The sequence below is a fragment of the Sorex araneus genome, chromosome X (genome assembly GCF_027595985.1).
Source record: "Sorex araneus isolate mSorAra2 chromosome X, mSorAra2.pri, whole genome shotgun sequence".
Lineage (NCBI taxonomy): Eukaryota > Metazoa > Chordata > Mammalia > Eulipotyphla > Soricidae > Sorex > Sorex araneus.
The window spans coordinates 327,243,497-327,270,378 of NC_073313.1; the positions used below are offsets into that span (position 1 = coordinate 327,243,497).

General features: G+C 39.0%; 1 protein-coding gene across 3 annotated transcripts in view; it reads left to right on the forward strand.

Moving 5' to 3' along the window:
* AFTPH (aftiphilin) overlaps positions 1-26,882 on the forward strand; it is a 76,622-nt gene that overhangs the window by 10,385 nt on the left and 39,355 nt on the right. For all 3 annotated transcript variants that reach the window (XM_055121632.1, XM_004609179.2, XM_004609180.2), the window contains exon 2: positions 12,817-14,777. In XM_055121632.1, coding sequence (XP_054977607.1) covers positions 12,849-14,777 — 1,929 coding nt within the window. In that variant the 5' untranslated portion in view covers positions 12,817-12,848. The remainder of the gene's footprint in view (positions 1-12,816; positions 14,778-26,882) is intronic.

A 26,882-nucleotide genomic window follows, 5' to 3' on the forward strand; every position in this document is an offset into this window, starting at 1 on the left:
ACCACATCCTACTGTGCTCCTGGGTTCTTTCTAGTGGTGCTTGAGGGACCATGAAGTGCCAGAGATCTGGCCAGCTTTGTATATTCAAAGGCTGTGCTCAGCCCTTTGTGTTCTATCTCCACTCAGGAATGCAGAAATGTTAACCTGAGGTATCTGCAGATAAAATACTTCTGCTACAATGACACTCTAAAACTTAAACATTTGGGAGCTTGGTTCCTAGTTTTTTCTTTCCCAACTGAAAAAAAGACCCCACAAATCTAAAACACAGTTTTTGTTTTTAGTAAGTATTTATAAAAAGCTGTGAACCTGTCATTAAGAGATAACTGAAGGAACTCTGAACGTTTTAAAACGTCTTAATACCTCCAAAAGAAAAATTCATACCAAGAGTTTCAGGCATCACGTTCAGATTTTCTCTTACCTTAAGCCCAAACAGAATGTGTCTTAATTAATTTTTTTCTTTTTTAGCCACCATTTCCTCTTAACTCCTTTTCAAATTTCAGATATAGCCCTCCTACTATATTGAGCCTGTTGTTGGTGAAATTGTTATCTCATTAGATTGTAGAAACAATGCAAGTGTTATACTTCAGTAAAAAGTTCAGGTTTTAATCAGATTAGCAGTGACCTGGGTTTCTGAAAGTGGAAAAAAGTTTCCATTGTCACAGCTGTTTACATATTCACATTTTAATGTTAAAATTAAGTGAATGGGGCTGGCGTGATAGCACAGCGGGTAGGGCATTTGCCTTGCACTCGGCAGATCTGGGTTCAATTCCCAGCATCCCATATGGTCCCCTGAGCATGGCCAGGGGTAATTCCTGAATGCAGAGCCAGGAGTGACCCCTGAGCATCGCTGGGTGTGACCCAAAAAGAAAAAAAATTACAGTGAAAATGATAATTTATTTTAGACTTGTTTTATTTTTTCTGAAGAATTCTGTAACAAGGTTATATTCATGATTATAAATGAAACTTCAGAAAGGTATACTGAAAGTTATTTCCCTGAGATTTTTATTTTTTGGTTAGGAAGTAGTAATTAAATTTTTCTGACAGTTTCAGAAATAACTCTTATTAATCTGTTTTGAAGATTCTACAGTAATATAAATTTAGTCCTTCAAGAAAATTTTTTAAGTTTATGTTTAAGAAAAATATTGAAGGTTCATTGTCAGATTCTTGATTTTGAAATCATGAGTGTTAAGTTACTTGTGATATTCTCAGATAAACGTATATAAAAAATATTTGTCCAATCTGTTGTAAGGAAAATTTTTAATAAGAAAAAGTATTGTTTGATTTACCCTTATCAGTATGTTCAAAAAAGAAGTCTAGAGCCATTTTTGTCATCTGCACAGACATAATATTCTTATGCAATAATAATTTTATCCTCTGAAAGCTTAACACTGGTTTTCAACCTTCAAGTTATCTGAAAAAAAAATTTTTTTAATGCAGATATTTAGGTTCATCTGTTTAGAGGAAAAAAACAGCATAAAACCCAGATTAAGAAACAATTGGTTTATATTCTACTTGAAGAGAAAAATTTGGAAGCGAATTTGGTTCACTTTGGGGGCTGGAGCAATAGTACAGCAGATAGGGTGTTTGCTTGCATGCGGCTGACCCGGGTTCAATCTCTGGCATCCCATGTGGTTCCCCAAGCACCCCCGGGAATAACTCCTGAGCACAGAGCCAGGAGTAACACCTGAGCATCTCTGGGTGTGACCCAAAAAGAAAAAAAAAACAAAAACAATTTGATTCACTTTGTTAAGTGTAATAAAAGATATAGGTACAGAGGAAAGTTAACTTAGGAAACCTAGTTAAAGGAGAGTTTGAATTTGGGAAATAGACTATTGTTAAAACTTATATGCATAATGATCAACAAGAAAGGAAATACTAATTTTATCCAATTACTTGGTTGATTCAAATAATTTATTGCATTTTGTTTTTATAAAGTGTTTTTTGCTATTTTAAAAAAAGTTCTGTTCCTGGGGCCATAGCAATAATACAGCAGGTAGGACATTTGCCTAGCGTGTAGCCCACCTGGCTTCGATACCCAGCATCCCACATGACCCCTTGAGCACCACCAAGAGTGATTCCTGAGCTGATTGTGATTCCTGATTGCTGGGTGTGATTCTGTTCCCTCCTTTTATGCTGAAAGTAGTAATTGGCATATAGAGGAATGAAAACTGGTGTTGTAAAGTGAATTAAATGTTGAACAAATATGATGTATGCGAACACTTCTTGTCATAATTGTACGTATCATGACATTACCAACACAAATTCGGTGCTAAGATTTTGTACAAAGGGCTGGAGCACAGTGGGTAGGGCGTTTGCCTTGCACGCAGCAGACCCAGGTTTGAGTCCCAGTATCCCATATGATCCCCTCAGCACCACCGGGAGTAATTCCTGAGTGCCTGAGCCAGGAATAACCCCTGTGCATCACTGGGTGACCCAAAAAGAAAAAAAAGATTTTGAACAGAAAACGTTTCTCTATTTATACCAAACCTTGAGCAGCAGTTCCAAGATTATGAGTTACTCCTATAACTTATAGGACACATTTCACAGCTTCTTTTGTTTGTTCTTTTCATTATGGGACCTTGTTCATAGCATCTACATGGAAGGACCCAATGCCTGTACCTTTGGTTGATACTATGTAGGGAGAAATCGTTGGCTTCATTCATTCTCTTTTGAGCCTCCCTAGCAGTGCTTGGAGTGTGGTGGTGCTTCCGTCCTGTGGTGCTTGGGGTTGGGCATAAGCATTTGCGTATACCAGGCATGCACATCATGCCGTGGAGCTATCTGTCTGGCTTTGTCAGACTTTTTCTTTTTTTTAAATCATAACCTATTTTTAGTTTATAAATTTAATTTTATAAGACCAGTCTTTAGAGATCATGACCAACTTTTAGAAAAAATTGAAATAAAATTTAGAATGTTATCAAGAGAGTATATAGTAAGGGTAAATACCATTTGGAGAAATGTCTGTGTGTATGCCATCATCCAAATTGCCTTTTTTCTATGAATTACTGGGAAAATCTACTTTAAATGCAGACTACTTCTCAGATAATTTCTAAAAATACATTTCATGCATGCAAATAATACATGTTTTTTTTTTCTTTTCACCATTAGCCTTTCTACCTTCCAGGAGGAAGTAAAATTTTTAACCAAACAACAACACCATTAAAAGGTCAGCCACCTATAAATGTTTGCTGTGGCAATTCCTCCCATAGTTTTCAAGGAGTTATCAGTACAGGTAGACCCACTTACGACATTACTTGTATTTATCACACACCCATAAACTCTTGAGCACTGTTTTGGAATGTGCTTCTATTTGATTTTTCAGATATACAAAGCTTTATTTTATGAAAACTACTCCCCAAGAATGTCATTATTAACAGAATAATTTGTCCCTTTAAAGGGGGGGGGGGACGGGTCTGTTTTATTTATTTATTTTTTTTGGCGGTTGGTTTTGTTTCTGTGGCCACACCCAGAACACCCAGTTGTTGATGGTGGTTTTTCTTTCTTTTTTTCTTTTTTTGGATTAAAATTTTTGTTTGGTTTAGGGCTGCACCAGGCAATGCTCAGGGCTTCCTCTTGGTTCTGCACTCAAGGATCACTTCTGCTGGGCTCCAGGGATCATATGGAATGCCAGGACGGAACCCAGATCGGCTGTGTGAAAGGCAAACACCCTACCTCTGTACCATCAGCCCAGCCCCTCTGTTTCGTTGTTATTTCGTTTCTAGGGGCATACTCCTGTACTCAGGGATCATTCTTAGGAGGGTTTGGAGAACCGTACGTGGTGCCAGGGATCAAGCTCAAGGTAGCTGTTTGCAAAGTAAGTGCCCTACCCACTGTTCTCTCTCCAGTCCTGCAAAATAGATAATAGCTTTCATTGAAAGAAATTTAGAGGGAGAAATGTAAGGAAAGGAAAAAAGAGGAATATGTTTTCGGGAAAAAACTTGGACTTCTTCAGAGTCTACTGGTTTTTTATAAATCTTGATTTCTGTTTTCTGTCTCTACATTTCACATGTCTCTAGGTCACCTTTTTTCTCTGTTAATGGGCAGTCAGAGAATAAATTAAAGTCAGACTAATAGCACTGGGCAACAGTAGTCAGTGAGGTAAATCTTTTTTATACAAGTTACATTTTAAGGCCAAATTTGTGAGTTTTAGATCATCTCTAGGATGCTATTTTATTTTTAATTATCTCATAATTTTAACTGCATTTAATCTTTACTAGATCCTTTGTTCTAAAAGGTGGGTTGCTCTCATAGTAAGCATTTATAAGAGACCAACTGTCAGGGGCTACCAGTATTCTTGTCTAGTTACGGGATAGTGTTGTCTTTAGTTTTTAAAATGTACAAAAGTGGAGGGGCTTTGCTTTTCATGGTTTTTAATTTTAGCTTAGTTAACATAGTGCAATAGTGTTGGCATTCATTTGCTATACTAGGTTACTGTATCCACCTCTTCCGAGTGCCCAAGACCCTCCCATCACTGTCCCTTTGTCACCGCTAATCAAATGTTCATTGCGCGCGCGTGCCCCTGTGGGTATTTTTGTTTTCATTTTGGGGTGTATGTATTCAGGCTATGTATATGTGTGTTTGGTATGTGTGTACAGAATTTCATAAGCTCTTGAGGTTTGACTCCTTGATTTTAACCAGAATGTTAATTTAACACTTAACAGTGCAAATTTCCTTTCAAAATTTGTCAGTTATTTGTGTCTGTTGAATGCAAAATCTGTAGGAAAATTTACAGAAATACTAAAGAATGTTGCTGAGAATAGAAAACAGGAACCAGGGAGTTAGTTGTACTGCCCAGTAGCATCACACGCTGGTTATACCAGTTTACATAACTGCTGAGGAACTGCCTTAGGGCCTCAAATCAATGCAGATAATTGTGTTAGTTGGCCTGTTTCAAACATGCCAAAATTTTGTCCTTCTGTTAGTTTTTAGTACTATTTTTTTCAAGTACTATTACTCTAAATATGTGCTTAAGGCAGGTTGCAGAACAAATAATTGGACTTTTTCCTCTCTACATGTCACAGTTTCAGGCTAACCTCTCAGATCACACATCTTATCTTGGCTGGACATAGATATTTCCTGAGGCCTTTGCTTAAGCAACTCTCCTGTCTTTTAAACTCAAGCAGCTCCTGCAAGAACAGTCTCAGTAGAATAGTGGGATGGAAACCAGATTGCGCTGTGTTGAGGAGTGTGTGGGAGTTTAGGAAGTAGAGTTAGTGCACATGCAAGGCCCTTTCAAGAAACTTGGTGAGGAGGAGGAGGAGAGCTAGAAGGGCACAGGGAGAGGTTCTGTTTTGCCCTGATTTCTTTGAGGGAGGAAGACTTGAACATTTCAGACTCCCGAGATAGCATCTGCAGTGGTGGAGATTCAGAGTGCCCTCTGAGAGAGCAATTGAGAAAGAAAACAGAAGGCATAGTTATCTCTAGACAATATTGTGGAGGGGAAGAAGTCATGCTAGTTTCTACTTTTTATATTATATTTTCTTTACAAAGTGTCAAGAAAGGGCTGGAGAGATAGTACTGTGGTTAGGGCACTGACCTTGCACTTGGCTGCTCTGGGTTGGGTCCCTGCCACTACAGATGGTTCCACAGCCCCACCAGGTGTGGCTCAGAAAACTAAAAACATGTATCTATAAAAACAAAGTTTTAAGGATATTAGAGCAAAAAATTAGAATATCTAATTTATCCTGCATCCATGTGATAATGACAGTTCTAGGGAGAAAATTGTTTACCAGTGGTTAATGCATTTATCCTCTTTGCAACTTCTGTTTTGTTGCCTTTGTTATCAATAGATTGCTTAATCAACTTCAGCTGAAGTATCTTTTGGGGGAAAATAGCTAGTCAGTGTTCTTTGTAAGTTGCTCTAAAGGGTCAGAAATAAAATAATTTCTCTTCTGAGGGTTTGGGCCACACCTTGCACCTGCAGTGTCCAGGAGTATTCCTGGCTTTGCACTCAGGGAACTGTATGTGGTGCCAGGGATTTGAAACCGGGGTTGGCAGAACAAAAGGCAAGTGCTTTAACTAAACCCTGTTCTCTCAGGCCTCCGAAAGTACAGTAATTTCTAATATTTTTATGTAACTTTAAAAAATTTTACTGTAAACCTACACAAACTCCAGTAAAATACCTGTAGATTTTCATAAATCAAAAAGCATAAGAAAAAAATGCACAAGAAATGATAACTCTTCTACATGAATATTTGAAAACCAGCTTCTATAAAGCAATACTTTAATTTAGCAGTGCCCGCTGAAGAGTGGATGCATGTTGCTTATCACGTTGTGACTTACATTATACATATGATTTTTGTACTTCCATGAATCCTTAAAATTCATCATTTTTGGTGAGTTTTTGCCTTTTTCATAAAGATAATACAACTTAGGGATGCAGAAATAGTACAGCAGTTATGGTACATGCCTAGCATATAACCAGCCTGGGTTCGATTCCTGACACCACATGGATCCCCAGCATCACCAGGTACCACCCTGGAGGCCCTCAGAACTGTGACGGTGGGCCCAGAGTTGCCAGCATCACAAATCAGTCCTTGCACCGAACCACTGGCTCTGTAGGCCAAGAATCGCCCGTAGTGCCTGGAACCTTCTGAGCACTATATGGAGCACGGGGGGAGGGGTTCTCCTCCACCCTCACCCCCCAAAAAAGATATACAACTGATCTATGAAGATACCTTGGTGCTTATTTTCATTGTATACCGTATTTACCACTATGCATATAAATACTGAAATAAGATTCACTCCTTGACATTTTTGTCAGTTACACTTTCTTGGGATTGAACTAAGAAAAAAAAAAAAGGAAATAAAAAGAAAAAACTTTTGTAGACTTTGAATTTTAGAGTTATAAAAACTTTTATGACATTATCCTTTAATCTCTAGATGTGTTAAAAAACAAAATTTAACCAAAATCCAAATCTTCATGGCACAGGACTCTTTCTTCTGTTTCTTTATGACAGGTGACTCTCAGGCAGGAATATAGACCAGGCCTATTCATTGACAGTACATTTTGATTTTATATGAAAGTTCCCATGACAATATTACAGTAAAGATTTGAATAATTTGATGTACTGTAATACCAGACATCAATTATAATGCAAATTGATGGTAATTACTTACATAAAGTTTTCATTCATATTTCCAAAGAAAATACAGATTTTTTTCTTTACTCAAATGATTTAGTAAGCTACTAATTATTAAGGAAAAACACAACCTCAGATATACTTTGTTAAAAGGTAGCAGGATTTTTTGGTTTTGTTTTTGTGATCTACCAAGTGGATCACAAACTTGCTAGTACAGTTAGTACTATTTAAGTCAGTATCCCAACGTCAAGTCATTTTGTCCATTCCTCTTCCTTCCTGCTTCTATTCCTGCCACCTTCCTGCTTGTGTTCTCCATTCGCATCACAGCCCCTATAAAAAGTTTATAGTGAGGGATCCTGGGTAAAGCTGGATTGTAAAATCTAGTGTGTTTTTCTGACTTCGAACAAAAAAAGTTGGACTCATTGAAGTTGATTGGTTGATGCCCTGTACAGGATGGGAGTTTCTTTTTGGCGAGTTTTTAGCATTTCTGGAAGGAACTCAATGTTTGATTTTGGGAAATATCTCTGAGACGTCTGAGAGACGCCACCAACACCACCGGTGTGATCCCAAGGACTTTTTAAGATAGGTAATACGTTGTGAGCTGAGGAAGGGTAGATGGGTGGTCAAAGATTAATGATTTCTTAGAGCAGAGGTTCCCAAATTTATTTTGCTTACAGCCCCCCTTTACGGGGGGAAATATTACTCATCCGTCACCCCCATCTTCTTTCTCTAAACAAACAGAAAGCATTCTCAGTTGCTCCCCAGGCTACTACCCACCCAGCTGACTAGTTCTTAAGCCATTCTTCCTACCCCTCTCCCCCACCCTGGGGCAGTGTCACCCACTTTAAGATGCCGTGTCTTAGAGGGCTATGTGGAATCTTCCATCCAGGCCAAACACACTGTTTTAGAAGCCTTTCTTCTTGCTGCCTTTTCTGTAACCATAGAATATACAGCCAGTTTATTTCAGAGTAGTGAGAACTTCTGGGTTACATTTCCTTATTCTACTTTAAAGCTTCCAACTTTCACAGGCCAGAAACTGGGCCCTTGAGTTTGTTCAGAGTTCTCTGTCCTTCAGCCTTTGGCATTCACATTTTCTAGGAAATACGGAAATTATCAACAAAGCTAACTTCTTTTTTTTTTTTTTTTTGGTGTGGATTAGTCATTTTTATTAGCTAACTTATCATTTAGTGACCTTTCAAAGATGTTGAGTCTGCTGAGTCTTGAGAATGTTTGTACCAATTAAGGAACTTGTGTTAAGAGCCACAGACTTGTAAGAGTTAAAAAAAATGTTGATGTTAGTTGATAAGAGTGTGCCAGGTATTAAATGTTTTCTGGAATCTAACAACAGCCTTCAGAGTTAGGGACTGCTGACCTCTTTCGATAAAGCAGAAACTGAAACTCTAAGAGGGAAAACTCACTAGTAGGGAAATGGGAGCCCTGGAATTTGAAACTGGAATCTCTCAGCTCCAAGTTCAAGATATTTTCCCCATGCCATACTATTTTTGCAGAGCTGAGGATCAGATATAGGTCTACTGCCTGCAAAGCCTGCACTTTATCACCAAGCCACCCTGACCGTAGTAACTCTTGAGACATATGGTTTTAAATCCCAAATTTAGTCAGTCTCTTTATTTTTTTCTTCAAAATTTATTAAATCACTGTGAATTACAAAGTTACTCATAATTGAGTTTTGACATACAGAGGTTCCATCACCAATTCCACCACCAGGGTCAACTTCCCTCCGCCAGCTTTCCCAGATTCCCTCTCCTACTCACTCACCCCAGCCCCAGCCTGCCATCTTGACAGACACCTTTTTAAATTTGGTTTAGTCAGTTGCTTTCTTTTTTTTTTTTTCTTTCTTTTTTTTTTTTTTTTTTGGTTTTTGGGTCACACCCGGCATTGCACAGGGGTTACTCCTGGCTCATGCACTCAGGAATTACTCCTGGCGGTGCTCAGGGGACCATATGGGATGCTGGGAATCGAACCCGGGTCGGCCGTGTGCAAGGCAAACACCCTACCCACTGTCCTATTGCTCCAGCCCCCAGTCAGTTGCTTTAAATCCCAAGTTTAGTCCCACATTTGCTTGTCAAGCAAAAATAAATTTAATAGAGTTGTATTATTAAATTCATGACCATATTTTCATTCGCTTTTAATGTAGTTGCTGTTTGAGTATGAGAAACATTTTTAATTAAACAAATTAATTGTACGTACAACGTACATACAGTAAAATCTGCAGATCACAAGTATTAGCAACATGTGTCTGTATAACTGCTACCCAGAACATAACAACATTTGGACTGGGAGATAGCACGGGGGATAGAGACACATACTTGGCATGTGCGAAGCCCCATTTTCGTTTCTGGCATTGCATGTGCCCCCTCCCCTGCACCTCTAGGTGTAGTCATGGTGACCCCTGAGCATGCCAAGGAGACTGGTATTCCCTTGCACCACAAGGTCCAATCAACATTTTGTGCCTTGGGCTCAAGTATTGAACCCTTCTGGCCCAGTTGGCCCAGTATTGCTATTAGATGCCCTGGGCTCCCTCAACTCTTCTTGAAAGGCTTCCCTTCAATTTTGCCCCCCTCTCAAAAAAATACTATTAGTGGTGGTATTCAGCAGTCCTTATTTATACCCCCTTTGGACAACACTGGGCATCCTGTGGGTAACCATTATTTTAAATTATACCGTGGATGGGTTTTGCCAGTTTACACTTCAGTCTTTGAAGTTTGAGATTAACAGTTGCTCCACATTTTGGCTATTAATGACTATAGTTTAAATTGTTTTAATTTCAGCCTTTTTGGTGGATGTGAAGTAGTATCATTGTGGTTTTCATGTGCATTTCTCCGATGACTTTTCATATTTATAGGTTATTTAGATATACCTTTTGTAAAATAATTTTAAATATATTTATGTGTATATAATTTAATTGTTGGGGTAACATGTTTGTAATTTTAATCTTTTTATTCTTATACAAGGTTTCTGCACTTTTACCTATACTAGCATGCCAAAACTCTGCCACCACTGTCTTAGTGTCACTTCCAGTCTTCCTCCTGTAGCATTCCCCCTGAAATATTGGTTAAAACATTCAGACTATTTTCAGTTGGGTTATCTTGCATTGCACAGTGGGTAGGGCGTTTGCCTTGCACGCAGCCGACCCGGGTTTGATTCCTCCGTCCCTCTCGGAGAGCCCTGCAAGCTATCAGAGTATCCCACCCACACAACAGAGCCTGGCAAGCTACCCGTGGCATATTTGATATACCAAAAACAGTAACAAGTCTTCACAATGGAGATGTTACTGGTGCCCGCTCAAGCAAATCGATGAACAATGGGATGACAGTGCTACAGTGCTATCTTGCATTTTTTTTAGCAGTTATTTACATATGTAGGATTCTTAATTATTTGACAAGTTGCATGCAGGACAGCAACCATCTCTTAGGTGATGACTGGCCTTTTCACCTTCATTAGGGTGTTCTTTTGATGATCAAGACTTTTTCACCTTAATATGTAGAATTTACCAGTTTTTTTCCTTTGGTAGTAATTGTGTCTAGTTAAAACATTTTACCTTCTCTAAGGCTATTAAAAGTCTCTTGAATGTCAACAGTTTTACCTTTCATATTTAGGCTTGCTCTCTGTCTACAGTTGTTCTGTTGTTGTTGGGGAGAATCAAAAATTGTATTTTCCTTCTGTATGGATTTCATTTGATCTAATTGCCATTTACTGAAAAGACCACTTTCTCCACTCACATTGCATTGGTTGAAAAGACCATTTCCTCCACTACATTTCATTGGTATCATTGTTACCACCTAACTATATATTTTAAATTAAATTTTGACATCTGATTTCAGCTTAGAAATGAGATGTCAAGATTTGGTTTTATCACTCCGGGGCCTCAGTGTATCATGGGTTGGGTGCTTGCCTTGCCCATGGCTGACCTAGGTTTGATTTCTGGCACCACGTATAGTTTCCTGAGCACTGTCAGGAGCGTATCCTGAATACAGAAAGAGCCTGGAAGGAGTAAGTTCTGGGCACCTCTAAGTGTGGCTCAAAAGTCTAAGTAGAGTTAGAGATTCATACTAAATGATCTATGATCTACATTCTTTATATGCCATGTCACCCTGGTTACTGGACTAAGGATTCTGCTACTGATTATTGTTGTATTTTTAGATTGTTCTCCTGATCCCTCTATAAAGGACTTTTAAAATCAGAATTCTCAAATCCAAGACTTTGATTTTCATGGCCCTGAAGGTGATCTGTATTGACTCTGCGTGATATCCTCCAGTTCCATCCAATAAGTAGCAAATTATGGGATTTTTGTCCTTTCTTCTCTATTTTTTTTTGTCTTTTTTTACATAGTATTCTATTGTGTGGAATACTATGATCTGCCACTTGTAGTTGGACATTTGGGTTGTTTTCGTATCTTGACTAAGTACTCTGGTGAATATGGATGTGCATCTGTCGTTTCAAATTAATGTTTTTGTGTTTAGGAATAGATACCAAGAAGTAGTATCACTATTTCATATATATGTGTGCTGGATCAGCACCTCAAGGAACTCCCCTTGTCATGCTCAGAGGGCCTTATGGGGTGCCAGGGATTAAACTGAGTTCAGCTGCATGTAAGGAAAGCAAATGACCTACGCTACCCACAGTACGATCTTTCCAACTCCTCCATACAGATTTTTAAGGCAAGCCTTGAGTCCCCAGTGAACTTGAAACAAACTTTAAAAGAACAAAAGTGCTCTCGTGCTCTCAGATTTATTTTCTGGAACTCCTCAATTTGATTGAATACTACCAAAGGCTTTATAAACACACTAGAAGAGACTTCTCTTCCTTCCTTTTTTCAATTGGTTTTCATTAGTTTACAATATAATGGGGTTTGGAGGATGTAACTGAGCACCTCTGTTCATTCAGGATTCATCTCTCCCACCACCAGAGATCCAGCACCTTCTCACCACCAAAAAGACCGTTCTCTCTAATCCTCTAGCCCATCCCCTTTCTGTTCCATAACCACTGTAGTTTTTATAAAGTTTGGGTTACTTTTGTTGTTTGTTGCCAGTTCATTTGCTTTGGTTCACATAAGAGTGAAGCCATCTGGTTGTCTTTTCACTTCCTTATTTCGAGCAGTGCACTCAGCTGCATTCATTTTATCCCAAATGGCACAGTTTAATCTTTTTTATGGTTAAATAGTATTCCACTGAGTATATATGTGTATATCTGTATATGTATATATGTGTGTGTATCTCAGCTTCTTTACAGTCATCCCCCAAGGGGCATTTATGTCATTTCTTCTTCTAGCAACTGTGAATATTGCTTCATGAACTTGAGGGACCAACAGTCTTTCCAAATTAGTGTATTTGTTTTTGGGATGTAGGTCTTGAAGTGGTCTTACCCTAATATACAGTATTTTGATTTTTATTTTTTAAAAACCTCTTCATGTAGTTTTCCGTAAAGGTTGCCCCGATTTATATTCCCACTAACAGTGTAACAATAGATCTTTTCTCCATATCCTCACCGACACTTGCTTTTTAATAAGCCGTTCTTACCAGTGTGAAATGATAGCTAGAAGAAAAATAGATGTTACTGATTTGTTATGTATGTAAAGTAATCTTTACATGGCAGAAAAGTGATTTATAAGATATAAAACAGCACTGTAAATTTGCATTGCTTTTAAATGGCTCTGGAAATTTTTACCTTATATTTTGTGTCCTTCAAAAAAATGTTTTTGTTTTCTTTTTCACAGATATAAATTAATTATCTGACAGCAACTAAACAATGGAGCCAGACATTATTCGAATGTACTCTTCATCCCCACCACCACTGGACAATGGAGCTGAGGATGATGATGACGATGAATTTGGGGAATTTGGTGGGTTTTCCGAAGTTAGCCCTGCTGGTGTAGGGTTTGTTGATTTTGATACACCAGATTATACTCGTCCCAAGGAAGAGTTTGTACCTTCAAACCATTTTATGCCAATTCATGATTTTTCAGAAAATGTAGATAGCCTTACAAGCTTGAAATCCATTCAAAATGGTAATGACAAGGACATCACTGCTGAACTTTCTTCTCCTGTGAAAGAAGAGTCTGATGTTTTACTTTCTACCACCAGCAAAGAAATAATTTCATCCGGTACTTTAGAATCCTCCACTGATGGCAAAGAAAGTCCAGGAGATTTAAGTAAAGTCGTGGAGCAGAGACTGAATGTTGGAACACCTGAAAGTTTCTCTCCAGGAGATTTTAGAACTGATATAAATGCCGTTAATCACAGCAAGCAGTTAGAAAGCTGCAATAGTGAAAAACCTCCTTGTCTGGAGATTCTGACAAATGGGTTTGCAGCATTGGACACTGTAAATCCTCAGGGAAAAGATGATCTGGACACTGAAGCCGATTCAGAAGGACAAAAGCCTCATATCACGTGTAGTGCTGAATATAAAGACTGTGCACCTAGCCCTGCTGCTGAGGAATTTGCAGATTTTGCCACATTTTCCAAAAATGAGAGGACACAAATAGAAGAAGTAGAATGTGCAGTTTTAAATGATAAAGTTGCACTAACCATTCAGGAAAATAATAAGATTAACAGAGTCAGCGAACTAAATTCTGTAAAAGAAGTGTCTTTGGGTAGAAGTCTTGACGGTAAAGGAGACACTGATGGCGAAGAGCAGGTTTGTGTTTCAGAAACAAGCATAATGAGTGACAGAGGTTTCAGTACTGAAAAGCAAGGCCTTCCCACATCTCAGCAGGACGAAATTTTAAACTCAACTGTTCAGTCAAAGACTTGGAGTTTGGTAGATTCGGCTGATAACTTAGAAGCCAGTAGGAGTGAACAATGTAAAACCGAGAAAAAACTTGATTTGTTTACTTCTAAATGTTCTGACCTATGCATAGATTCTGTTCAAACTTCTGATGCTGCTTATGAAGTCAGTTCTTCCAAAGATGACAGTAGAAAGTTTACGAATTCCCAAAACCCCAATGTTGATCTCACAGAAGATGTTCTGGGTAATTCTGTAAGTGTAAAAAATGGTGATAGAAGTAACAACCTTGTCGTTTGCAGTGATACCACCGAGGATGATTTTGGTGACTTTGGCACAGCCAGTGGTACAAGTCCATCTTTTGTTACTGGTACTCAAGATTCAATGTGTGGTGTCAGTTTTGAAAAGTCCTCAGAGCACTTTCCACATTCTCATGATCCAGGAGATGACTTTGGAGAATTTGGGGATACAAATGCTGTTTCTTGCCAAGAGGGAGTTGTCTTTACTGAGTCAGACCCAAATCAGGCTTCTGATAGCTTTTCAGAGGGGTGTAAATTGGCAAGAAAGTCTACTGAAACAGACACTGAACCTGTTTCAAAACAGAAAACTGTTCAAGAAGGTGAGTTTGGAGATTTTGATTCTGTGCCAAATATTCATGATGACTGTAGTGCTTTTCAAGACTCTGATGATTTTGCGGACTTCAGTTCAGCTGGTCCAAGCCAAGTTGTAGATTGGAATGCTTTTGAGGATGGACAGAAAGATAATTGCTCTTGGGCTGCTTTTGGAGACCAGCAGACTACTGAATCTCATCATCGTAAGGAAGCCTGGCAGTCACATAGGACAGATGAAAAGATTGATTCTCCATTAACCCCTAAAACTCACAGTGTACCTCTTGCAACTTCCAAAGGAGCAGTTGCTGGTGGCCATTTACAGGAATCAGCCACTTCAGTTCAGGTATTTACCAACTTTCTCTCTTTTGAATAATACATTATTTACTATAGGTTTTTCTAATTCAGCTTTCCAAAAAATATTTGTAAGCTGGGTGTTTTTTAATGAGTCACTTTATGTACTTTCTGATTTGTCATTTTTCACAACTCTAATAAATTTGACAGGCAATTCTGTTGTAATTATTAGCAATTTTTTCTCTATCATTAAGTTTTATAGTTGCAAAATATCCACCAACTTGATTATTTATGAAGATAAATACAACTTATGTAAAAAGTCATTAATTTCCTAGCTAATCCAGTGAACTTAGTTTTTACCTTTACAGTTTTTGTTTTGTTATGGGGGACTGTACTCTCAGTGTTCCAGGATTGCTCCCAGCAGATAGAATCCAGGCCTCCCACATACAGTGCATGTGCTCTCAGCCCATTAAGCTATATCCCAAGCCCTACAGTGACTTTTAACATATTCACGGCATGTGTGCCCCAGTGGCTTACAGTTAAATGTGGTTTAGCACAAATTGCATCACTGGTGTCAACATGTTAAAATTTAGTAGAATTTGAAACCTCAAATTATGCCCAATGCTGTGTAGGAGATTAAGGATAGAAAGTGAAATAAAAAAAAATAGAATTGTTATTTAGTGAACACAGAACCCCAGATCACAATAAAAAATTCTGAGTTTTGGGGCTAGAGTGATAGCACAGCGGGTAGGGTGTTTGCCTTGCACGCGGCCAACCCGGGTTCAAATCCCAGCATCCCATATGGTCCCCTGAGCACTGCCAGGGGTAATTCCTGAGTGCATGAGCCAGAAATGACCCCTGTGCATTGCTGGGTGTGACCCAAAAAGCAAAAAAAAAAAAAAAAAAAATTCTGAGTTTTTAGGACATCCACCCCCACCCCCCAAAAAAAACCCCACAACAAATTTGAACCCTTAATTTTACAGCTACTAAAGGACCTAGTGTGGGTGTGTGAGGTAGATTAAGGTTTAGAACTACAAAAAGATTCAGTGAGATTGATTTACTTGAGATTTGTTTATTTGCTTATAACTTCTTACAAATGAATATTTATGCTTTTCTTGGGAATAGGTGTGTCAGGGAGAATATTCTTACCTGCACTTCCTATGCTTTGCCTTTTCTGATTGAGACTTTTCCTGAAAAGAGTAGATATTTTTTGAGGAGTGGGCCACACACAGCAGTGCCCAGAGCTTACTCCTGGCTCTGCACTTATAGATCATATGTATCAGAAATCAACCGAAGCTATTAAGGGACCATATGGGTTGCCAGAGATTGAGCCCAGGTTAGCCATCTGCAAGGCAAGTACCCTACCTGCTGTACTATCACTCTAGCCCTATTCATTTAGATTTATTTAGCCCCCAAAGATATACAGCTTAATGTTCCTTTTGCTGAATTTAACCTTTTCTCGGCCAAGAGTTAGTAGGAGAGAGCTCTCCCTCTTTTGAAAATCAGTTTTATACTGATAACTAGTAATTTGTATTAGTAACACTTGGTCCACTTTTTTGATTTAAAAATTAAATTAAATTAAAAATTAAATTAAAAATTAAATCAGAATCTGTAAATTCTTTTACTTCAGTGTTCTAAGCAAACCATTTGCAACTGAAATTATTTCCAAAGTCTTTTAGTTGACAAGGTTATCTGTCATTTCTTTGATGCCTTTGATACATACATTAAAATATTAATGAAAGTATGGTGTTAGTCAGTATGCACAGCTTTTCATTAGACTTTGAGCATATGAAGATTTTAGTTTATTAAATCAGTTATTATATGGGTAGGCTAATGTGTGTTATCCTGATCCTGTAGTTTGTTATTCAGGACGAAGCTTGCAATTTCTTTGTTTTGACCTTGGGACCACACCCAATGGTGCACAGGGACAACTCTTGGCTCCGTACTTTGGTCATTGCTCTCAGAAGTGTCCAGGGGACCATAAGGTGCAGGAAATCAAACACTGGCCTCCAGTGTACAAAGTATGCACACAAACCCTTGACTTATTTTCCTGGCCCAGATTTGAAATTTTAAGCAAAAATTATTTTATTTGGGGGGAGGGGGTTTGTGGGTGTGGTTTAGGGCCACACTTGTCAGTGCTTAGGGTTTACTCCTGACTCTGCACTTGGGGATTACTTCTGGTATGGTGGCCTCAGGACCATATGTGGTACCAGGGACCAAACCCGAATTGGCTGCTGATAAGGCAATGCTTTACCCACTGTATTGTTTTTCTGGCCCCAGCAAAATGGTTTAAACCATTATAAACTAATGCATAATCCAAAGTGAAAACTTTTTTCGTTGTTGTTTTTGGGTCATACCCGGCAATGCTCAGGGGTTATTCCTGGCTCTGCACTCAGGAATTACTCCTGTTCATGCTCAGGGTGCCGTATGGGATGCAGGGGATCGACTTCAGGTCAGCCACGCATGAGGCAAATGCCCTACCCACTCTACTATCACTCCAGCCCCAAAGTGAAGACTTTCAATTTTGACCTAATTCTTTCCATATTTATTTTTATCTTATTAGATTGCAGGGTGACACTAGTATTGAATAATTTTTAATTTATAGCTTTTAGCACTAATAGGTAACTTTTTAAAAGTGTAACCACTTGATGGGGCCGGAGCGATAGCACAACGGGGAGGGCATTTGCCTTGCACGTGGTCGACCCGGGTTCGATCCCCGGCATTCCATATGGTCCCCCAAGCACTGCCAGGAGTAATTCCTGAGTGCAAAGCCAGGAGTAATCCCTGAGCATCGCTGGGTGTGACCCAAAAAGCAAAAAAAAAAAAAAAAAAGTGTAACCACTTGAGAAAGTAATATTTTGCACTAATATTGTGAAGTAATAATCTTAAGATATTTGTGTATAATATTGACAGCTGTATAGAGAAGGTAATAAAGCCTATAGGTTTTGTGGAATTTTCCAGATCTAAGTTTTATTTAGTTTTGACTCAGTCTCTTAAGCTGTATGATTTGTTTCTGTTTGACGGGGGCACATCCGACTGTGCTCAGAGCTTATTCCTGGCTCTGTGCTCAGGGATAACCTTTGGCAGTGATTGGGAACCATGTGCAGTGCCAGTGATCAGTAGAATTGGCTGTGGACAGAGCTAGTGCCTTTACTATTGATCTCTCTCTGACCCGAAGCTTTAGGATTCTGTACAAGTTGCTTCTGAACTCAGTTCAGTTGTGTATGTAAAACAGATATGATCTGTACTTCAAAGGACCCTAAAGGTAAAATGACAATACAGTTTTTAATGAGTTTTTGAAAAAAACTAAAAAATAAGAATTTTATCATAAATTCTATTTTGAAAAAGTTTTAAAACTGTGCCATTGTTTCAAGATTTCCTATTTGTTTGACTCAGCCTCAGCCTTTTTATTTTGTGAAATGCATTGTGCAGAGTGAGGAGAATTTACTAGAATGGGCTGGAAGGAAAGAGTTCACATAGGGAAATAGAAAAGTTCTGCTGACTAAGTAACTGAATTGAAAATAACTCTCATGATTTTGCTGCTATTGTGAAGAAGTCTTGGGGCCTGAAGCTTCTTCCTTTTCCATATTCTACTGGAAAAGTATATAACCTATTCCTCTTTAGATTATGAATACTTTTCTTAAAATATTTCTCCTAGTTGCTACCATATTGGAAAACAGCACAGAAACCCTCACTAGTAAGACAGAAGGCATTTTTAATAGCAAAATTTTAGTGATTAATTATTGTTTAATACACCTGGATACAATAATTCTTACCTGAATCTTGGCCTTAGGGATTTTCTATCCAAATTTTGTTTTGAAAGAATATTGTGAGAGTTATTAGAATTCAGAGCTCAATTTATTAAGTTAAATAAGCATGGCTAAGAATTTCTGTTATGTTAAGTCAGACCAATAATGTAATTGTGCTTTCAAATTGGTTCTACTCCGGGAGCCAGAGATAGTACAGTAGGCAGGGCACAGCTGACCCCCATCCTGTCATACTGTCCTCCAGCAGCGTGGTCCTTGATCAGAGCCAGAAGTCCTATACACCACCCGGTTTCGCCCCCAAGCCAAAACTAAACCAAAACAAATTTCTTCTACTTTTTACTAGATCCATAACTTTTTAGAATTTTTCCTTTTCCCATACTATCAAAACGACATTTTAACATTTTAATAAATAATCTTCACTGGGTCAAGAAGCAGTTATCTCAGCTTTTTTCTTTCATAATCTGTTACTTAGGTAGAGGAAAGTCAAGTAAGAAGAAATCTTTCAAATTTACAAAATCCTATTTCTCAGATGCGAGTTCAAGTCTCAGTGTAAAAGCCACACACAAATACTTATTGGCAGATACTTTCTTTTTTCTTTTTTCTAATATCCTAGGGTTTAGCATTTTTCATTTTCTTTTTACTATTTTTTTTTGGGGGGGTCACACCTGTCAATGCTCAGGGGTCACTCCTGGCTCTGCACTTAGGAATTACTCCTGGCGGTGCTCGGGCGACCATATGGGATGCTGGGAATCGAACCCAGGTTGGCCGAGTGCAAGGCAGACGCCCTACCCGCTGTGCTATTGCTCCAGCCCCTTCTTTTTACTATTCTTAAGCCTGCTAATTTTCCAGAAAGGGACCTTGATTGAATATCCCATTTTTGTACTGGAGATGTCTTTTTTAGTATGCAAAAAGGAAATAATGTTAAGCTTTGAGCTTTCATAAAATTTTACTGCTCTCTATGTTGCTTTAAAAGTTAGATAGTGGGGCTGGAGCGATTAGCACAGCGGGTAGGGCGTTTGCCTTGCACGCAGCCGACCCGGGTTCGAATCCCAGCATCCCATATGGTCCCCTGAGCACCGCCAGGAGTAATTCCTGAGTGTAGAACCAGGAGTAACCCCTGTGCATCGCCGGATGTGACCCAAAGAAAAAAAGCAAAAAAATAAATAAATAAAAGTTAGATAGCTGCGGGGCTGGAGCAATAGCACAGCGGGTAGGGCGTTTGCCTCGCACGTGGCCGACCTGGGTTCAATTCCCAGCATCCCATAAGGTCCCCTGAGCATGGCCAGGAGTAATTCCTGAGTACAGAGCCAGAAGTAACCCCTCTGCATCGCCAGATGTGACCCAAAAAGCAAAAAAGTAAAAATAAAAATAAAAGATAGCTGAAAAGGAAGTTATATGACACTTTTTTATTTGAACATTTTCTAATTAACTGTATTACCTCTCTACATTTGACCATTGATAATGCTGCTTGGAAAATATTACTGGATGGAGATTTGTATCACAAAATGGGAAAAGTCTAATGCTTTGGCTTATGTTATGAGGTATTTATTGATTTGCTCAAAAAAGTTGGCATTTACAAACTGAAAGTTAACTAATAATATATTTTTCACTTTGTTTGAGTACAATTTGTGTATACTTTTACTAAAAGCAGAAATAAGCCACAAAAAATAAAATTAAGTAGTTCAAAGATAGACTTCCAATTAAAATATAAAAGCTGTGCCAGAAAAAGAACTGAGTGTTAAAACTAAAGGCATATACATGATAACCTTTCAGTATCTATATTGAAAACCACAATGCCCAAGATGGGGAGCGGGAGCTGGGGCGGGAGCAGAGACAGAGACACAGAGAGAAGTACCTATGCCATAGAGGCGGTCGGTGGGGTGGAGGGAGGAGAGATGGGAGGGAAACTAGGGACACTGGTACTGGTGGAGGCATGGGTGTTGGAACACTGTATGACTGAAACCTAATCACGAACAGCTTTGTAAATCTCACAGTGACTCAGTTAAAAAATCTTTAACAAGTAAAAAGAAATTAATTAAAATAAAGGTATGCCAGAGCATTTGGATAGCAGATAGGTGCTTGCCTTGCATACAGTCAACCCAGTTTCAACCCCTGGCACCCCATATGATCTCCTGAGCACCACCAGAAGTAATTCCTGAGTAGAGTCATGAGTAACCCTTGAGCATTACTGGGTATGGTCCCCAAACAAAAGTACATAAAATGCTTGGGGATGTAATACACAATTTGGTGATCATAGTTAATATATACAATATTGTATATGTATGGTGATAGATGTTACTTAGACTTTAGGTGATTGTTTTGTGATATACATTTGATCATTGAACAAAAAAGGAGCTACTGGCATTCTTTCTCTGTCTCTCTCTCTGTATCTCTGTCTCTTTCTCTCTCTCCCCCATCTTTTCTCTCTCTCTTTCTCTCCCTCTCTCCCCATTGGAAACTGGGAATATGATTTTTGACTCCTAATAGCTATTCAGTCATTCCCTAATACTCCTTGGCAGAGAATTGGTTTCAGGACCCCCAGCCAGTAAATCCAAATGTAATTGGTTGAATTAATGAATGCAAATGAGCCTAGGATATTCCTTCATGGTATGGTTAATTTTATATGCTAGCTTTACGAGGTCATGAAGTAACCAGGCCTTTATTTGGCTAAGCATTATTCTGGTGCCTGTCAGGGTGTTTCTAGATGGTATCAACATTTGAATCGGTTGAATTGCGTAAAGTAGCTTGCCTTCCCTAATATAAGTGAACATCATCAAAATAATTTGAGGGAGCTCGTGAATTATAGCTCTAGTGACTTATCCTCTATAATCAAGTAAGCTAATTCCTTTTTAAGGTTCGGAGAGATAGTACAGGAGATAAGGCATTTGTCCTGCTTGCAGGCAACTTAGTTCATTCCCTGGTACCACATATAAGCCGACAGGGATCACTTCTGAGCACAGAGACAGAAATAGCCCCTGAGCACTGTTTCTTTTGTGGCTCCTAAACAAAAAACAAAATCAGACACAGCCTCCCCCACCCCAGAATCTATCCACCCATGCTCATGTTGGTTTTGTTTCTTTGATGAATCCTACAATTTAATAAAGTATAAAAAATAAAGTGTGTTGAAAATCTTAATTTAGTTTCCCAAAAGGGTATATTAAACAAGCGCCTTATATCTTGGGTCTTGGTTTTTATCAACTGCATTAAGTTTCTTTTATGGGGGCCACGGGGTAGTTGAGTGGTAAAGAACCTGCAGGTCTGCGGTCGAGGGTCGAGAGCGCTGTCATCAGCCCAACCCAACAGCACTGCTCTTTGGGATCCCTGGAGCAGCAACCAAAGTGCGTGACCTCAGGTATTTATACCCAAGTGTGTTGTGAGCATCACAACTAAACTCCAACCCTGTCATTACAAAGTCAACAAAAAGGAAGGGAAGGAGAGAATATTTTTTAAAATCTTATTTAGAAGTCTCTAAAATTCCTTTAACATATTTTTAGTTTTTCTTCCTTAGGAACAGAAGTTTATTAATGGCAGTAGTTTTAATATTTATAGCACTAGGTCTTGCTCTTAAGTGGAAGTTTAGAAGAAACATAAAATCCACTGGGCAATTTAATCTTCCATTTAAGAAGATACCTTATACCTCACCATCATTAAATATTAAGCAAGATATCAAATACAATCTACAGTTGTATACTTCTCAATCCCAATTTCAAGCTATTTAAGAAGAGTAAACATTTATAATATCATACTATAAAAAGATGGGCAGTTTGACTCCTTCTGCACAATTTCTGAATAAATCCAATGCAGTATTTTATTTTAGAATTAAAGATCAGACTTTCAGAATTTGCAGGAAAAAGTAACAAAAGGAACTGCTTTCCAGATACTTTTATAAAGAGCTATGAAGATAGAATTTTATGTTTTATACAGTGCTAATTTCCTTTTTAAAAAATTTAGCATCAGGCTGGAGCGATAGCACAGCGGGTAGGGTGTTTGCCTTGCACGCGGCCAACCCGGGTTCGAGTCCCAGCATCCCATAAGGTCCCCTGAGCACCGCCAGGAGTAATTCCTGAGTACAGAGCCAGAAGTAACCCCTCTGCATCGCCAGGTATGTCCCAAAAAGCAAAAAAAAAAAAAAAAAATTCAGCATCACGTTGCTAATCCCATGCACTAAACTGTCTAAGACACTACTTGGGACAGATTGGGGTTCATAACATGATTTGGTACACGATTGCAGTTACCCTTCAACACCGTGGATTTGAACTCCCCAGGTCAATTTACTTATCCGTCTCATCCCCTGTGAATACAAGTGTCCTGTCTGTACCTCTTGTTGCTAGATTCAGATCCGGATTTAATCAGTAACTTGGATTAGCCATTTCCCTGAACCTCATAGGGAACAAAATTAGAGAACTGCTGGTACTTGCATCAAAACTTGCGGTATGAAGATAAAATGAAATTGTGTGTGTGTGTGTGTGTGTGAGGTGTCTTGTACATGGTAGGTGCGAAACAGCTATTAGCTATTATTGAATGATACAAAAAAATGAACACTGTTTTGCACCAAGAAATAGTGTTGTGAACTGGAATGTTTGGTGAACAGTAGAAAGTAAATAGGTAAATAAGAAATCCCATGGGAGTACATTCTGACTTCGTCCTCTCTTAAACTTTTGAGAACAAAGCTGCTGCTTGCCTTGATTTCTGTTCTTAGGAGAGTTGTGACAGGTAGAGACTCTTCGGCACAAGTACACAACAGTAAGTAGCATGCCGTGAAAATAAAGGAGGACCTAGCACCTGCTTTGAGTAGCATTTAATTCTCAAGTCTGCGTTGGTCAGCGCCTCCGGTTTTTAAAAGCTTTGCCCAGTATATCTCTGTTTGCAAGGCTTAAAAATTGGTACAGGTATTGGAGCAGAATTACTGAGTTGTAGAAACTGATGTTTAGCTAGTTGCCTGTTTCCTGACTCCAAATTCATGGGAGAACTAATGACTAATTTTCTTCAGCTTTGAAGTTGAAAACATTTAAATTTCAAGCAGTTGGTGTGTGACTGTTAGTTTTCTATTTAGCTACTATTGTAACCTCAGCTTAGTATTTAGTATAGTGTGTATTCTTATTTGTTGCTCTCACATTAACTTTAAGTGTTGCCCTCACTCTTCAGTAAAAACTTACAATTTGCCTTGTTGAAAACTATAAATTGTAGTGTTGGGTGAAATCATTTTATTAAGTATAGTCATCATCACCTCAGCAGTCACAGTTGAATCCTTTATCTGAAAACTAGAAACTAGCAATATTTGAAAGGCCATAAAAAAAAAAAGTGGAGAGAGGCTGGAGCAATAGCACAGCAGGTAGGGCGTTTGCCTTGTACGCGACCGACCCGGGTTTGATTCCCAGCATCCCATATGGTCCCCTGAGCACCGCCAGGAGTAATTCCTGAGTGCATGAGCCAGGAGTAACCCCTGTACAATGCTGGATGTGACCCAAAAAGCAAAAAAAAAAAAAAAGTGGAGAAAAGCATGATTTGGTTAAAAGTAAGCTTGGAGTTGGACTTTCGATCAAATCCTGCTCTAAGTTTGTGGTTAATTGTCTTAATTTCCCTGAACTTTAGTTTCTTCATCTGTCAGGTGGCTGTAATATTTCAGCTTGTAAGGTTTCTTTTAGACAGTTCACCAATTCATACATGTAGAGCAGCAGTCTTCTGTCCTTGTGACTGTCACCCTTCCTGCAGAAAGACCGTCTAACCAGCAGTTAGAACAAAGACAGCAGTTTTCAACCTTTCAATACTTGGAGCAGACCACACTAGTCCATGAACCAGTGGTTGAAGACCACTGATGTACAGTGGTCCACAATGGTCCATAATCACACAGACAAAGATACTCAACTATTTTTACTTAAACGTGTTAAAATGACATAAAGTGTCCAGCCTATATATAGAAATTATTTAATGACTTATAAGAAAATATATTTTCATATGCAGAACAAATACGCCCCCTGCAGTCTTAAAATGAGTGGATTTTAGGATTTTTTTTTAACTTAGTCCACAGTTAGTTAGCATTATTTTATTTATTTATTTATTTATTTATTTTGCTTTTGGGGTCACACCCAGCAGTGCTCAGGGGTTACTCCTGGCTCTGCGCTCAGGAATCACTCGTGGCGGTGCTTGGGGGACCATATGGGATGCTGGGGATTGAACCACAACCTGGGTCGGCTGTGTTCAAGACAAACCCCTCAGCGCTGTGCTACCATTCTGGCCCCCTAGTTAACATTCTTGTACCAATTATGTGCAGGAACCCTAGATACTGGAGATTCTAGATAAGACACAGTCTTTGCCTTCCAAACTCCTACACTTTTAGGAATTGAATTTAGAATTGCTCATGGAACAGACTCTTGGGCTATACCTCCTAGGTTAAGGTTTGGCCTCCTTATGTAATATTCATGTGATTACAAACTGACTATCGTCTCTGTGGTCTATTTTTCTCATCTGACAATGGGGATAATATTACTGCTACTTCTCTTAAAAGGTTCTTAAGCAACCTAAATGAGCTATAGTTGTAAAGCATTTAGAACAATGTCTGGTGCGTGGTGAGCAATATGTAAAAGTTTAAAAAAGAATTAAGGGTCAAGAGGGACTGGAACACATACTTTGCATTTAGGATTTTCAGGTTCAATCCCAAGCACCTAGTGTTCCCCCAGCACTACTAGTAGCAATATTAGAACACCAACCAGGAGTAGACCCCAAGCACCATTAGGTGTGGCCTATAAACAGAAGCATGACAATCAGACATTGTGACAAACGCATGAAGCACAGGGGCGGGTCACAGATGAGCTCCTCCCTTGCATGTGTGATATCTTGGGTTTAATTGCTGGCAGCATGCAAAATGAAACATAATTCACTATGTTGGGCTGTGCAGCTTCTGTATGTTCAGAGAGGTTTTTTTAGATACTTTGCTAAATTTGGCCCTTCACTATTTACTGAACTAGTTGTACTGATTGTGCTTTACATATATGCTGCCTTTTCTCTAGAGAAACTTAAAAGTTCCTCCAGTCTGACTTTACCATTACTTCCAATTAATGAAATTTAATCATTGGAATTTTACATATTAATACAAGTCTACATACACTGTAACAGGGCCAGAGCAATAGTACAATGGGTAGGGTGTTAGTCTTGCACATGTCTGACCTGGGTTGATCCCCGAAATCCGTTATGGTCCCCCAAGCACTGCCAGGATTAATTCCTGAGTGTACAGCCAGGAGTAACCCCTGAGCATCACTGGGTATCACTTGTCATCCCATTGATCTGTGATTTGCTCGAGCGGGCACCAGTAACGTCTCCATCATGTGCTAGTGTAGCCCAGTGGTATCTGCTCACTCCAGGAACAATTAGAGCCTCAAACCATTCATTCAGCGTTTTGACGAAGAAGTCTGACCATCTCATAGGTGGGCGGCCACTCGGTCTTTTGACGTCCCATGGAATCCAGTCGGTAACAGATCATCACTGGGTATGACCCAAAAAAACAAAGTACATTGTAACATACTAATAAACATGATGGTTCACATCTTTTTCTGTTATACAGGAATTTTTTAAAATTCATAAATTTAGTGTTTACTAGATGAATGCTTAATAAATTTTACATTTAAACTTAATAAAAGCAAAGAGTTGAACCTTCTGTTACTGCTAAATATACTCTACATAGAAGTAAGAATTCCATATAATCTGGGTAATGTCAAAAATGTTTCTTTTATTCATATTGACTCATTTTGTTATATTAACTTTGTTCCTGACTTTAAGTCCTCTAACTGGTAATGTTGAGGCTTTGAACCACACCAGTGATGCTCAACAGTTCTGCTGATTCTGCACTCAGAAAATACTCCTGGAGGTGCATAGGGAACCATATGGGATACTGGGAATCAAATTGGGGTCAGCCACAGGCAAGGCAAGCATCCTACCTGCTGTTATGCTTTTTTTTTTTCCTTTTTGGGTCACACCCAGTGATGCTCAGGGGTTACTCCTGGCTCTGCACTCTGGAATTACTCCGGGTGGTGTTTGGGATGCCGGGGATTGAACTCTGGTCAGCCGCGTGCAAGGCAAACACCCTACCCACTGTACTATCTTCCCGGCTCCCTATCTGCTGTATTATCTCTCCAACCCCTATTTTAAACCAGTTTAAAATAATTTATAATTTTTTTATAGCTTTAACCTGGAGACTGGAGGGATAGCATAGCGGGTAGGGTGTTTGCCTTGCATGCAGCCGACCCAGGTCCGATTTCCATATGGTCCCCCAAGCACTGCCAGGAGTAATTCCTGAGTGCAGAACCAGGAGTAACCCCTGTGCATCATGGGGTATAACCCAAAAAGCACCAAAACGTAAAATAAGGCTTTAACCTGGAGGCTGGAGTGTTAATACA